The following is a 16,208-nucleotide window of genomic DNA, read 5'->3' on the forward strand; positions in this document are numbered from 1 at the left end:
TATTAATCCTAGAGTAGTGAAAGGGTTAAAAACAAAATAAAGACACAGCCAGAAAAAAGCATTTTATTATTCTTAATTTAACCATACTTACCATACTTGAGCGCCTGCAAAAATCGTAAAATAATAAACCGTATACTCCCTGTTCCACGCAGTCCAATTAATAACGAGTGTCCCACGACGATCTCCCCTATAGGCCCTCCAGTGACACACTGACAGGAGACAATGGCTCCTGCAGTACATCACTGAGAGGTTACTGTAGTTCACTGGTCTCACTTTATGGCAAAAGCTGCGTGGGAACTTTCTCACACAGCAATGCCAAAAGTGAGACTAGGGACTATTTTTTACAGTGGCGGAGGAATACAGTGCGGAAGGATACCTTCCACCGATCATTGTATTCCTGGAGCCCCTAGAGAGCGGTCGCATCAGCTGATGCTGCTGTTCTCCACGGGAGATCATCGTGGGACTCTCGTGGATTTCTGCGGATCAGGGAGTATATTGTTTGTTATTTTAATATTTTTTAACAGATAACACTGGCTTCGGGGAACAAAGTGACAAATGATGGGGAGTATGTAATCTATGTTATATGTACTGTATGTCTATATGTATGTATTGTATGTATTGTATGAATGTATTGTATGTAGTGTGTATGTAGTATGTATGTAGTAGGTATGTAGTATGTATGTATGTAGTATGTATGTAAGTATGTATGTTGTATGTATGTAGTATATAGTCGGTTGTATGTATGTATGTATGTAGTACGTATGTTGTATGTAGTATGTATGTAGTATGTATGTTGTATGTATGTAGTACGTTGTATGTAGTATATAGTATGTTGTATGTATGCAGTATGCTGTATGCATGTGGTATGTTGTATGTACATTGTATGTATGTAGTATGTTGTATGTATGTAGTATATAGTATGCTGTATGTTGTATGTATGTAGTATGTATGTAGTATGTTGTATGTAGTATGTATGTTTGTGTTATTGTTTTTACATTCAACACATTAGCCGGATGATGGGACTACTACTGTCCCATCATTGACTAATGTGTCAATCACTGTCATTGTAGCAGGCGTAGCCCGATGGGACTTGTAGTCCCATCGGACGATGCCTGCACACAGACACAAAGACCCCCGGCAGGCCCGCACAGACCCCCGAGAGGCCCGTACAGACACCCGGCAGGCCCGCACAGACCCCTGTTGCGAATTCTGTTGTCGAACTCCCTCCTGTGGTCGTGAATGGTACTTCGGCGAGTTCTGTCTATGGGCTCCCTCTGGTGGCTGTGAGTGAAGCTGCTGCTTCTGAGGTTCCTTACACAGGTGACATGGTTTATCCTTTGGTTGGCTGCTCTATTTAACTCCTCTCAGATCGTTACTCCATGCCAGCTGTCAATGTTTTTGCATTGGTTCAGTTCGCTCCTGGATCTCTCTGGTGACCTGCCTTCTCCTGCAGAAGCTAAGTTCCTGATAGTCATTATTTGTTCACTGTTTTCTTGTCCAGCTGGTTTTCATGATTTTGTCTTGCTAGCTGGAAGCTCTGGGATGCAGAGTGGCCCCTCCACACCGTGAGTCGGTGCGGAGGTCTTTTTTGCACACTCTGCGTGGTCTTTTGTAGGTTTTTGTGCTGATTGCAAAGTTACCTTTCCTATCCTTTGTCTATTTAGTAAGTCTGGCCTCCCTTTGCTGAAACCTGTTTCATTTCTGCGTTTGTGACTTTCATCTTTACTCACAGTCAATATATGTGGGGGGCTTCCTTTACCTTTGGGGAATTTCTCTGAGGCAAGGTAGGCTTTATTTTCTATCTCTGGGGCTAGATAGTTCTTAGGCTGTGACGAGGCGCCTAGGTCTGGTCAGGAGCGCTCCACGGCTATTTTTAGTGTGTGTGATAGGATTAGGGCTTGCGGTCAGTAGAGCTCCCACATCCCAGAGCTCGTCCTGTATGAGGTTTAAATATCAGGTCATTCCGGGTGCTCCTAACCACCAGGTCATAACAGACCCCCGAGAGGCCCGTACAGACCCCCGAGAGGCCCGTACAGACCCCCGGCAGGCCCGTACAGACCCCCGGCAGGCCCGCACAGACCCCCGAGAGGCCCATACAGACCCCCGGCAGGTCCGCACAGACCCCCGACGGTCACGCACATACCCCGCCCGCACACACAGACACGCAGTCTCCACCCACGCACCGCCCACACTCACTCCATCATGACATCATTTGAGCAGCCAATCCATGCCATGCCATTAGTTAACATGGCTAACATGCCTAACAGGATGTGCCCACACTTCTTAGGATCCTCATTGGCTGAATAGAATAAAACTGGCTCATTGCATTATGGGAACTTTCGATTCCGGTATTCGATATTGTAATAGTATTGGAACTCAGTATCGGAACTCCGATACAGCGAATATCGGCCGATACCCGATATTTGCAGTATCGGAATGCTCAACACTAGCAATGAGTAGACTCGGGTCGGAATTTCCTGGTTAGTTTGATATTACACTTTGATTTTAACAATATATGTAGTTAGTATTGACAAAATTGATGACAGATTTGTTTTTAAGGGACTGGGTCATTTTTTAAAATCATGATCTTTATTAAAAAAAACAAAAAATTAGTAAGCTTATAATTTTAACACTGGCCATTGGGACTTTTCTAGATTCATACTTCCTGTCCTTTCAGGACCAGTTTTCAGCACCTCTGTACACAGCTGATGACATAGGAGACATCAATCACAGCAGGCGATGTCACAGCTGACCCTGCTTCCTTCGCAATGACTTTTGCACTTGCTTCTTAGATGCTTTAAAGGGAACCTGTCACCAGAAAAAAAACACCAATAACCTGCAGATATAGTTAGGGCTCCTTCTCACTTGCGTGAAATACGGCTGAGTCTCGCAGGTTAAAACCCGGCTCTGCCGCCGGCACTCCAGAGCGGAGCGTGCGGCCGTATAGCAACACATGGAGCTGCTCGCTCCACTCCCAAATGCCGGCGGCATAGGCGGGTTTTAACCTGCGAGACTCGGCCGTATTTCACGCAAGTTAGAAGGAGCCCTTAATCTGCAGTTTAATATCGTTACTACCCGGCGCCTGCGCTACGGGGAGAAAATTAACATTATTCCCCCTGGCAGCGTTCCGGTATCAGTCACGGGGCGGTGCCGCTGCAGGTTCTGTCACGCTCTGTATAGAGAGTGGCGGCTGTAACCATTACAGCTGCTGCTCTGTATTCTCAGAGCGGTGACTGAACGTGCGCCGGCGCCACATTCGTGAGTGAAAGCGTTACACTACCGTGGGTAATAAAGCTACTTTTTTTCCCCCTCTGCATTAGGCTAAGTGCAGGCGCCGGGCAGGTTAGTAACGCTATTAACCTAACCCCATATCTGCAGGTTAATAGCGTTTTTCTGGTGACAGGTTCCCTTCAAGACAAAAGAGTCAGTCTATTGCTACTAATGTACTGGTGCATTTCCTGAATCAACAGGAAGTTAGAGTGTAAATTGACGCCAATGTGAAAATTACAAGAATTCTATTTTGTATTTTAAAGATTGTGTTTTGGGGGAAAAAAAACTCAAACTATGTTAAAAATAAATCAATTTAAACACAAAAATATGATTTAAACAATTTGTACTTTTGTGATGACCCATTCCATTTATATTAGATACAGTGATATCATAAAAACATACCTGTACAATACTTCGCATATAATATAAACACATGAACAATGAATCAAGTGTTAAATATCATGGGTAAGTAAATTCTTCAGAATGATAAGTTATTGGGAGCGAAGCTCTCACCTTGGATGGCAGACGTATGTGCCAGAATCATGAATTTGAGCTCGAAGGTCAAGGCTTCAATGTTATGAGCCAACGTTCTCCTCACTAACGTCTGGTAACTTTCCTCCATCTTCCTGGTGCAACACGTTGGGGCCTTCGGTTCACAGATCTGGAGGTCGGACTCTGTCAAACACATCAAGGACAAAAGAAACCAGAATCACAAATAATTCTGCGAGTCATCCTAAAGCCTCAAAGATCGTCACCAGACAGTATCTTACGGGGCAAAATATTTCCTACTGTATGAGTTCTGGGCGGAAAAACATTTAGAAAGCGAGTTTTAACAATCGCCTTCATCTTTTTCCTAAGTAAATCCATTAACACAGCATTTTTTGTAAAGACATTTAACTTGTGGAGGAAGATGCAACTTCTGAAGCCTTGTGAAGTCTTCAGTCTTCTTGGAGTCACAAGATAAAGCCATGAGCACGGACCATTTACAGCAGGACACGAGGTCCTATAAGTACATGCTATAGACATCATGTACATCCACAAGGCACTGTGCTCTACCATACTTCTGTAGCACCACAGTTCTTAAAAAATGCCAACAATTTACATTTTCACAGAGTGAGAATTTTACAGCTGGAAGTACTTGGAGATATAGCACGGACCCATAGTACAACACAGAGGAGAAAGACAACAGTGTACGGTTCAGCTCACGAAGATTGACATATTTGTCTGCATTGTACCAATCTACTTACTGATTGCACAAGTTGTGGCCCTTCAAATGGTGAATCAATCGCACAATAAAATAACACATACCCATCCCAATTTTTCTATCAGGTCATAGAGCCTGATCAGGACCTTCAAAGCATGAGAAAGAGCACTCCAGCCCTAAAGGACCTCGCCAGTCCAAGCATTAAACAATTGGCAATGTTATCTGCAGGGAAAATGTCTGTCCGGATGTGGCTCCCACTGGCAAAAATAGTTGATCACCGGAGCTTAGAGACATCTGCCTTGGAGGTTTAGTTTGGAGTCTTTGTTGCAGATTCTACCATATTTGCAGGTAACGAGGGCAGTATGCTGTGCTACTGCTTCCAGTAAAGTACCACGATGGAAACTGATAGACGACACCAAACCTGCTGCAATAAGGTGATCACTAGACTAGAATTTTTTTTAAATTAAAGTGGTCTCCTCATGAGACAACCTGTCCAAATGGTTTATATGGGACTTTACCATTGAAGGCCTACACTTGGGATACGTCATTAATGTCTGATTGGTGGGAGTGGAACACCTAGCACATCCGCCAATCAGCTGTTACTGGAATCGTTGGTGGCCGGAACTGCTCAGTTATGGAGCAGCACATCTCCGTCGACTGTATAGTAGCCACGGCCGGGTACTGCACACCAAATCAATAGGGGGTTAATGTGCAGTATCCAGTCACGGTCACTATTAGGTCGACAGAGCTGTGCAGCTCCATAACAAAGCAATTCCGGTAGCTGTAGACATTGGATACAACCGATCGGTGGGGGGCACTGAGTGTCGCACCACCACCGATCAGACACTAGTGACCCACTCCCTTTGAGTGACAAATCTCTCCCTGTGTGCATGTAGTGGGAGAGATCTGTAAGGCACTGGCAGCTTAAGGGGAGAAGCCACCAGGGACCACCTTTTCGACTAGATCTCCCGTGCAGCTTGGTACCCGGTGACTTTTATTCCCTTCATGACATGCGCCGTATATGTACGGCGCATGTCAGAAGCGGGTGTATGAAGCGGGCTCACACAGCGAACCCGCCCTATGCCCAGCAGAGAACCCGCCCAACACCCAGCAGGCGATGGCTGTGTACAGCCAGGACCTACTGCTGACAATCGCGGGTGGATTGTTAACTTGTAGGGCTAGGGTTAGGGTTAGGGCTAGGGTTATGGCTAGGGTTAGGGCTAGGGTGAGGGTTAGGGTTAGGGCTAGGGTTAGGGCTAGGGTTAGGGTTAGGGTTTCGGTATGTGCACACGTATTCTGGTCCTCTGCGGATTTTTCCGCTGCGGATTTGATAAATCCGCAGTGCTAAACCGCTGCGGATTTATGGCGGATTTACCGCGTTTTTTCTGCGCATTTCACTGCGGTTTTACAACTGCGATTTTCTGTTGGAGCAGTTGTAAAACCGCTGCGGAATCCGCACAAAGAAGTGACATGCTGCGGAATGTAAACCGCTGCGTTTCCGTGCAGTTTTTCTGCAGCATGTGTACAGCGATTTTTGTTTCCCAAAGGTTTACATTGAACTGTAAACTCATGGGAAACTGCTGCGGATCCGCAGCGTTTTCCGCAGCGTGTGCATATACCTTTAGAATTAGGCTATGTGCACATGGTGCGGATTTGGCTGCGGATCCGCAGCGGATTGGCCGCTGCGGATTCGCAGCAGTGTTCCATCAGGTTTACAGTACCATGTAAACCTATGGAAAACCAAATCCGCTGTGCCCATGGTGCGGAAAATACCGCGAGGAAACGCTGCGTTGTATTTTCCGCAGCATGTCAATTCTTTGTGCGGATTCCGCAGCGTTTTACACCTGTTCCTCAATAGGAATCCGCAGGTGAAATCCGCACAAAAAACACTGGAAATCCGCGGAAAATCCGCAGGTAAAACGCAGTGCCTTTTACCCGTGGATTTTTCAAAAATGATGCTGAAAAATCTCACACGAATACGCAACGTGGGCACATAGCCTTAGGGTTAGGGTTGGAATTAGGGTTGTGGTTAGGGTTGTGATTAGGGTTATGGCTACAGTTGGGATTAGGGTTAGGGGTGTGGGGGGGTTAGTGTTGGAGGTAGAATTGAGGGGTTACCACTGTTTAGGCACATCAGGGGTCTCCAAACGCAACATGGCGCCACTATTGATTCCAGCCAATCTTGTATTCAAAAAGTCAAATGGTGCTCCCTCACTTCCAAGCCCCGACGTGTGCCCAAACAGTGGTTTACCCCCACATATGGGGTACCAGCATACTCAGGACAAACTGCGCAACAATTACTGGGGTCCAATTTCTCCTGTTACCCTTGTGAAAATAAAAAAATGCTTGCTAAAACATCATTTTTGAGGAAAGAAAACATATTTATTATTTTCACGGCTCTGCGTTATAAACTTCTGTGAAGCACTTGGGGGTTCAAAGTGCTCACCACACATCTAGATAAGTTCCTTTCGGGGTCTAGTTTCCAAAATGGGGTCACTTGTGGGGGGTTTCTACTGTTTAGCCACATCAGGGGCTCTGCAAACGCAACGTGACGCCCGCAGAGCATTCCATCAAAGTCTGCATTTCAAAACATCACTACTTCACTTCCGAGCCCCAACGTGTGCCCAAACAGTGGTTTACCCCCATATATGGGGTATCACCGTACTCAGGAGAAACTGGACAACAAATATTGGGGTCAAATTTCTCCTGTTACCCTTGTGGAAATAAAAAAAATGCTTGCTAAAACATCATTTTTGAGGAAAGAAAAATGATTTTTTATTTTCACGGCTCTGCGTTGTAAACGTCTGTGAAGCACTTGGAGGTTCAAAGTGCTCACCACATATCTATATAAGTTCCTTGGGGGGTCTAGTTTCTAAAATGGGGTCACTTGTGGGGGGTTTCTACTGTTTAGGCACACCAGGGGCTCTGCAAACGCAACGTGATGCCTGCAGAGCATTCCATCAAAGTCTGCATTTCAAAAGTCACTTCTTCCCTTCTGAGCCCCGACGTGTGCCCAAACAGTGGTTTACCCCCACACATGGGGTATCAGTGAACTCAGGAGAAACTGGACAACAACATTTGGTGTCCAATTTCTCCTGTAACCCTTGGGAAAATAAAAAATTCTGGGCTAAATAATTATTTTTGAGGAAAGAAAACGTATTTATTATTTTCACGGCTCTGCATTATAAACTTCTGTGAAGCACGTGGGGGTTCAAAGTGCTCACCACACATCTAGATAAGTTCCGTTCGGGGTCTAGTTTCCAAAATGGGCTCACTTGTGGGGGGTTTCTACTGTTTAGCCACATCAGGGGCTCTGCAAACGCAACGTGACGCCCGCAGAGCATTCCATCAAAGTCTGCATTTCAAAACGTCACTACTTCACTTCCGAGCCCCGGCATGTGCCCAAACAGTGGTTTACCCCCACATATGGGGTATCAGCGTACTCAGGAGAAACTGGACAACAACTTTTGGGGTCAAATTTCTCCTGTTACCCTTGGGAAAATAAAAAATTGCAGGTAAAATATCATTTTTGAGAAAATATTTTTTTTTTTATTTTCATGGCTCTGCGTTATAAACTTCTGTGAAGCACTTGGGGGTTCAAAGTCCTCACCACACATCTAGATTAGTTCCTTTGGGGGTCTAGTTTCCAAAATGGGGTCATTTGTGGGGGATCTCCAATGTTTAGGCACACAAGGGCTCTCCAAACGTGACATGGTGTCCGCTAATGATTGGAGCTAATTTTCCATTTAAAAAGCCAAATGGTGTGCCTTCCCTAACCGAGCCCTGCCGTGCACCCAAACAGTGGTTTACCCCCACATATGGGGTATCAGCGTACTCAGGACAAACTGGACAACAACATTTGGGGTCCAATTTCTCCTATTTCCCTTGGCAAAATAGGAAATTCCAGGCTAAAATATCATTTTTGAGGAAAGAAAAATTATTTTTTCATTTTCATGGCTCTGCGTTATAAACTTCTGTGAAGCACCTGGGGGTTTAAAGTGCTCAATATGCATCTAGATAAGTTCCTTGGGGGGTCTAGTTTCCAAAATGGGGTCACTTGTGGGGGAGCTCCAATGTTTAGGCACACAGGGGCTCTCCAAACGCAACATGGTGTCCGCTAATAATTGGAGCTAATTTTCCATTCAAAAAGTCAAATGGCGCGCCTTCCCTTCCGAGCCCTGCCGTGTGCCCAAACAGTGGTTTACCCCCACATATGAGGTATCGGCGTACTTGGGAGAAATTGCCCAACAAATTTTATGATCCATTATATCCTATTGCCCATGTGAAAATGAAAAAATTGAGGCGAAAAGAATTTTTTTTTGAAAAAAAAAGTACGTTTTCATTTTTACAGATCAATTTGTGAAGCACCTGAGGGTTTAAAGTGCTCATTATGCATCTAGATAAGTTCCTTGGGGCGTCTAGTTTCCAAAATGGGGTCACTTGTGGGGGAGCTCCAATTTTTAGGCACACGGAGGCTCTCCAAAAGCCCTTCCGTGCGCCCAAACAGTGGTTTACCCCCACATATGAGGTATCAGCGTACTCAGGACAAATTGGACAACAACGTTCGTGGTTCAATTTCTCCTTTTACCATTGGGAAAATAAAAAAATTGTTGCTAAAAGATAATTTTTGTGACTAAAAAGTTAAATGTTTATTTTTTCCTTCCATTTTGCTTCTGCTGTTGTGAAGTACATGAAGGGTTAATAAACTTCTTGAATGTGGTTTTGAGTACCTTGAGGGGTGCAGTTTTTAGAATGGTGTCACTTTTGGGTATTTTCAGCTATATAGACCCCTCAAACTGACTTCAAATGTGAGGTGGTCCCTAAAAAAAATGGTTTTGTAAATTTCGTTGTAAAAATGAGAAATCGCTGGTCAAATTTTAACCCTTATAACTTCCTAGCAAAAAAAAATGTTGTTTCCAAAATTGTTCTGATGTAAAGTAGACATGTGGGAAATGTTATTTATTTACTATTTTGTGTCACATAACTCTCTGGTTTAACAGAATAAAAATTCAAAATGTGAAAATTGCGAAATTTTCAAAATTTTCGCCAAATTTCCATTTTTATCACAAATAAACGCAGAATTTATTGACCTAAATTTACCACTATCATGAAGCCCAATATGTCACGAAAAAACAATCTCAGAACCGCTAGGATCCGTTGAAGCGTTCCTGAGTTATTACCTCATAAAGGGACACTGGTCAGAATTGCAAAAAACTGCAAGGTCTTTAAGGTCAAAGTAGGCTGGGTCATGAAGGGGTTAATGCAGCTGTCAATCTCTGCTGACAAGCGCCAGTGTCTTTACACCTGCCGATCGGCGTGTCCATGACCTGATCGCAGGTCGCCGATGGATTGTCATGACAGCTGCGGGTGTGCTGCCCAAAGAGACTGTGATTTTTGCTATATGGAGCGATGCTGAAGCATTGCTGCATATAACACAAGCGATCGGATGATCGCATCTTCAAGCCGCCCGAGGGGGCTAGCAAAATCGGTAAAAAAAAAAAATGTTTTCATATTTTCTAAAACAAAGTTCAACTCACCACCCTTTCCCCAGATCGATGAACACCATAAACATAAAAAACTGAAGAACACCAAAAGTACGTTTCTTTGGTCGCCACATTTCCCCAAAAATGAGGTAAGAAGCGATCAAAAAGTCACATCTATCCCAAAATAGAATAAAAACGTCATATCGCCAAACAAAAAATAAACTATCATATAGCTCCATTTTCACCGCTAAAATAATAAAAAAAATGGACATGTTTGGCATCGCCGTAATTGTATTGATGAGGAGAATCTCATGGCATGGTCAACGGTGGCACAAAATGTAAACCGTAAAAACAATTCCCAAAAAATAGTGTCAGAATTGTGTGGTTTTTTTTTAACAATTTCATCACACTTGGGATTTTTTTTCCCAGTGTTCTAGTAGAAATGTTTGTGCTGAAATGGTATCATTCAAAAGTACAACTCATCCTGCAAAAAACAAGCACTCATATGTCTATGTGGACTGAAAAATAAAAGGGTTATGAGTCTGGGAAGAAGGGGAGGAAAAAATGCTAATGTCTGGTTTTTTTTGGAGCCACCATTCATGGTTGAAATCATACGGCCAGTGTCAGATACATGCTGCCCATGATTTGTGTCAGCTGTGAGATTCCTTTTAACACCCCTCCCCGTCCACACCACTGTTTGTCAGCTCTCTGCGTGTACTGTGCATAGGCAGAAAGCAACAAATCAGTGATGGGGGATTATCCAAATGTATACATATGCATGGCAGCAGGTTTACTAGTTCTCTGCTGATAAAATAAATATTTTATAAAAACTACACTAAGGAGCCCAGTAAGTGACACATCACTGGATTCAGCATCTTTGCCTCTATATTATGCCACTCTCAGTTTAGGTGGCAAAAAAGCTGGTAATAGATTCACTTTAAGTAATTTGTGACATGTAGAGTGTGATCCCTCGCGGGCTGGGTCCTTTCTCCTGTACAAGTCGGTGACTCGCTTTGTTCCCTGAATGACCTAGTATTTTCACTATTTGATGGGGGAAAAAAAAGAAAAAAAAGGCTGATAGACAATTTACAACACAGCTGAAAACAGCTGCAAATGCTAAAAGGCATGACATCATTATAAGATAATAAATGACCAATAATATGGGCCAACTTTTTCTGTGAACATATATAGTCATTGAAGTTGAGAAACAATTCTAACTATTCTAATGGAAAGTTGGCCAGAGGACTTTGTATAAGAAATTCTCGTCATTGTGAAAGACCACAGCACATGATATACTTTAGATAACTATTTTCGCCTTCCCATCCCAAAAGGGGGATTATTCTGGCTATGTATAGAGCAATCAGTCTAGAAATGGACTTGTTAAATATAGGATTGTGTGCGGAATGTACTTGGTAGGGTTATCCTGTGCCGTGGATTCCTAGGTTATTCTGTGCCGTGGATTCCTAGGTTATTCTGTGCCGTGGATTCCAAGGTTATTCTGTGCCGTGGATTCCAAGGTTATTCTGTGCCGTGGATTCCTAATCCTGACCCGCAGGCCTGAAATCATGCCTTCTATACCTTTTATTTAGAAGGTGGCTTTGATTTTGAGCCATTATGTGACTATATAATCACTACTGTACCATGATCATTACTTTTGGGGAGATAAGATCAAGAAACAGTATTGTTCTCATGCAGAAATGTAGATTTCCATATCCGCATCATCATTAGTAATACTGATTAACCCTCATCTCGGAAACATTCTCAGAAGGTTAATGTCTGGGACCAACTTGTGTTTATTTTCAGACTGGAGCCAGAAAAGTGACACCGGAGCGACAGCGTCTGTGACATACAGGACACATGGAAGATCAAGAGCTGTGTCCTCCAATGACTGACAAAACTAAATGATCCTGGCGTGATTCAACAGCAGCACTGAATAACAGTGAAAAATATATATTATTTGATTAAGGCTGGAGCCACACGATGACTTTGGCCACAAAACTCATCATTTGGCCAAAGATCGCACTATGCCATTACACTGTAGAATAGCAGGGACGTGGGATGCAGTGATGAGCAGGAGGCAGAGCAAGGGTTAAAGGGTTTATTACAGGGAATGCTCCGCGCAGGGAGAGAAAGGGTTAAAAGGGGAGTAAAACTGAATATTGTATCAGGGTAAGAACAAATGTTTATGAAACAGGGTAACTTATCAGTCTGATGGTTTCTGGGCTGTGGAAGCTTGAAATCCAACGGTGGCGCCGCCAGTGGCACGAGAAGTCTCTGGCCTGGTCCTGAAGAGTTGAAGCACTGTCTCCTGATGGAAGCAGCGAATCTCGGCTCTACTTGGCGAGGTCCTGCATTACCAGGGCGACATACGGGCAGAGGGATAGTCTGTGGTACCGCCGGAGTGTGACTCAGTTCAGTGGCAGAGGCGGGGGAAAAGCTACCCGGCTCTGTATGATTCACCTGGCAAGCCTTAGGCCGTGTGGTCGCGGCAGTCTGTGGAACGGTGTGGGGAGGATTCGCGGTCACAGGAGTAAGCGGGCATTCGGATATAAGTTCCTTACAGTCAGCGTGTGCACAGGTTGGGGAGCTGCTGTGCAGACCTGGCTAATCGCGTAGCCCCACAAAGAGTGAATCAACCTTCTCCTGCTGCGCACTCTGTCTTCCCGCCATGTGTCACGCTTTCCCGCGCACCGTCCCTTTTATCCCTGACACGCCCCCTACAGTCGAGTGCAAAGGTCTGTGCGGGTCAGAAAGCTTCCCCCCCAGCAACAATGGTGACAGCCCCGATAGTTCCGGAACCAACACGAGAGAGGTATTACCGGCCCGGTCCATCTTCCTACACTACCACAATGAAAGTCACTGCGGTTGTATTATGGCCAAGTAAGTTGCCGCGACCATGACACACAAGATGCAAAAAGTTCACCAGATTCCATGTGATTCATGTGTGGTAGACATTGTGACCTACTGGTCGAAACACAACCACTTGACTTTAAAAATAATGTGATGTAGCATCAGTATAATATTATCTTCAGCCTGATGATGTGTGACAAAGTCAGTGTGTAGCCCAGCCTCACGGTTAGTATCCACGTCACCCATCCTGTAAGGCTTAAGAAGCATCAGTAGCTCCTAGATTATAGTCTGGCACACTAAACACGATCTCCAACTTGTGGATCTCAATCTGTAGGAAAACTAGAATATTCAACAGAGTTTGGTGTTTGCCTGGACATGCAGGGATTTGTGCCTTCATATCAATTTGATGGTGGTACCTGATTTTTCAGTCGATCACTTGCTACTTTTGACAAATAAAATAGATTGGCAAACAAAAGAATTGCAAACACCCCATTAAAGGGATCTCAGGGGATCAACAAAAATAAAGAAAGAAAGAACATGTCATCATTCCTAAATAACTTTGCTTATTAAATTGTACTATATAAAGAGCAAACCATTACGGTATATTACATTGAAATTACTTCCATCTTTTTACACAGACTGAAATGTCTCCTACAATAATGAGTTGCATGTGAGCATGTGCAGTAGGAAACTCTGCTGCTGTGACCTGGAGATAAAGGCAGCAGAGCGAGTGAACTATTACCTCTGCACACCTGGTATCTCCAGTATTGAATCAGATAGACATTCTGTAATGCTGTAGATAAGCCCCCGATGTTACCTGAAAGAGGAGAAAAAGAGGTTATATTATACTTACCCAGGGGCGGTCCCGCTGCTGGTCAGGTCGGATGGGCGTCTCCGGTCCGCTGCGGCGCCTCCCATCTTCATTACAAGACGTCCTCTTCTGATCTTCAGCCACGGCTCCGCCGCAGGCATACTTTGCTCTGCCCTCTTGAGGGCAGAGGATAGTACTGCAGTGCGCAGGCGCCGGAAAGGTCAGAGGCCCGGCGCCTGCGCACTGCAGTACTTTGTCTGCCCTCAACAGGGCAGAGCAAAGTACGCCTGCGCCGGAGCCGTGGCTGAAGATCAGAAGAGGACGTCTTGAAATGAAGATGGGAGGCGCCGCAGCGGACCGGAGACGCCCATCTGACCTGACCAGCAGCGGGACCGCCCCTGGGTAAGTATAATCTAACCTCTTTTTCTCCTCTTTCAGGTAACATCGGGGGCTTATCTACAGCATTACAGAATGCTGTAGATAAGCCCCTGATGCCGGTGGGCTTACCTCACCTGCGATTTTTGGGGTGACAGGTTCCCTTTAAAAAAAATGGAGCTGCTGAAATATAATAAGAACAAAAATCTGTGCACAATAAGGTTCCTCTTAACCCTCCATTATAGTACTCTAGGGTGTATGGAGCAGACTCAGTAGATGAGCCCGCTTCAAAGGGTTCATTCACATGACTGTCTTATCGGTCCAAGGGCAATTCATCAAAATCATCAGATCGTAATCGGACCAATGTTATGCAATGAGCCTGTGTAAATGTTCGATGCTTTTCCCTAAGCATGCCCAAGTTTGATCTCTGACTGTACTCGGATGACATCTGAGTGCAGCCCAATATCTATGGACTAACAGAATGGAGAAGATTTTTCTCCATCCTCTCCTCATCCAAGAGAGTCAGATCACACTATGATCACACTCTGATCAACCTCTGATCGGAGTTTGATCGGAGTGTCAATAGCATAATCGTCCCGATTCTCTAGGATGAGAATACACGCTGGTGTGACTCTAGCCATATGCAGATGCCGGCTGTGTCAATCACTGACAGCAGCATTTAAATGGAGGGATTGTCAGTGCGCTCGTGCAATAGGTCCGATCTGCCCTTCACAACATGACTGCAGGGAGCAGATTTGTTACAATGGCAGCTGGGGGCTTCTACAATCTCAGTCCTCCTGTAAAACTTTTCCAGAGGCTTAGTTTACTAGGAAAACCGTGATTATACTAAATACAGTACTTTTATTGCAGTATGTAGTACAAATGGTCAAACAATTGAAGGCACAGTCTTCTAGAGCAGTGATTTTCAACCTTTTTTGAGCCGCGGCACACTTTTTATACTTAAAAAATCCCGAGGCACACCACCAACCAAAATGGCACAAAATGGTGCGTCCAGGTTTGAGATGAAAGTCTGCAGTCATTCTATGTGACTGCAGGCTTCTGAATTCTCACAGCGCAAGCACTGCACACTTTCAGGATTCTCCCTTGCCGGTGGCCAGAGTGGACGGTCATGACAGCACAAGTATGTGATTTGGATACTTCTGGCCACATTCTAACTAGACGTGTCCGGCCTCAGTCAATTCATTTTCATTGAATGAGGCCACACATGTCTAGTCAGCACGTGACCGCATGTATGTAAATCACCAACATCAGAGAATTATGATAGCAGTGCGCACTGTGAGAATTCAGAAGTCTGCAGTCACATAGTATGACTGCAGACTCATCACGACCTTGGACATCCCCTTTAATGTTCCTAACAAATAAAAATGAGAATTAGTATCACAAAAAAAACACATTTACATCCAGGTACCTGATAGATGACGTTGTTTGTGGAGTCGCCTCTTTCTTTTCATCTTCACCTTGTCCAGATGCCATGATGACTCTTCTCATCCACCGGCAGAGCTCGTTTCTGCAGACTTCCATCTTCTCCTGTCTTCTGCAGCACATCCCGACACAACACCCTTAAAGATAGCAGTGTTATTATAATGCTCCGGAATAACAATATCTGCCCTAGGCTGAGCCCCTGAGTAAATAATTGCCCCTCACTTTATTCCCAGCACATATGACCCTCACTGTCCCTCTTATGGTACATGCCATCCACACTACCCTCTCTCTCTTTTCCATACTTCACACTGCCTTCTCATACGGTGTCCCTCATAGAGAGCCCAGTCTCTCTACTGTGCCCCTTCATTACACTCCTCCTACTTGGCATACTGTCTCCTCCTGGCTGTTACCCTCACACTACTCAGTATCTAGTATGTGTCCACTCACACTTTCATCCCCCCATACTGTCTGCACACATTTCTAATAGCCTCCTCCTGTACATCCCCCCCTGCTAACATACCCCTTTGCTCTCTCCATATTTCCTCCTCACACATTCCCCCCTCACACATTCCCCCGACTCCCCATACTGTCCTCACACATCCCATCACCGTTGCTCCCAGTACTGTCAGCACACATTTTTCCCCTCGCTACTGTGTCCACCCCCATCTCCCCACTCACCCCCACAGAATATATCCACTGCCCTTCCGATAGAATAAATCCATCCCCTTCCACAGAATAAATGCACCCTGCCCCACACATGCTAAATAAATTC

At 44.7% G+C, this 16,208-nt stretch overlaps 1 protein-coding gene across 2 annotated transcripts in view; it reads right to left on the reverse strand.

Annotated features, from left to right (window-relative positions):
• The window catches only part of LOC138638471 (glypican-5-like), a 494,253-nt gene that overhangs the window by 443,485 nt on the left and 34,560 nt on the right, over nucleotides 1–16,208 (reverse strand). For both annotated transcript variants that reach the window (XM_069727800.1, XM_069727801.1), the window contains exon 2: nucleotides 3,784–3,945. In XM_069727800.1, the coding sequence (XP_069583901.1) occupies nucleotides 3,784–3,945 (162 nt within the window). The remainder of the gene's footprint in view (nucleotides 1–3,783; nucleotides 3,946–16,208) is intronic.

The sequence above is a fragment of the Ranitomeya imitator genome, chromosome 5 (genome assembly GCF_032444005.1).
Source record: "Ranitomeya imitator isolate aRanImi1 chromosome 5, aRanImi1.pri, whole genome shotgun sequence".
In the NCBI taxonomy this organism is placed as follows: Eukaryota; Metazoa; Chordata; class Amphibia; order Anura; family Dendrobatidae; genus Ranitomeya; species Ranitomeya imitator.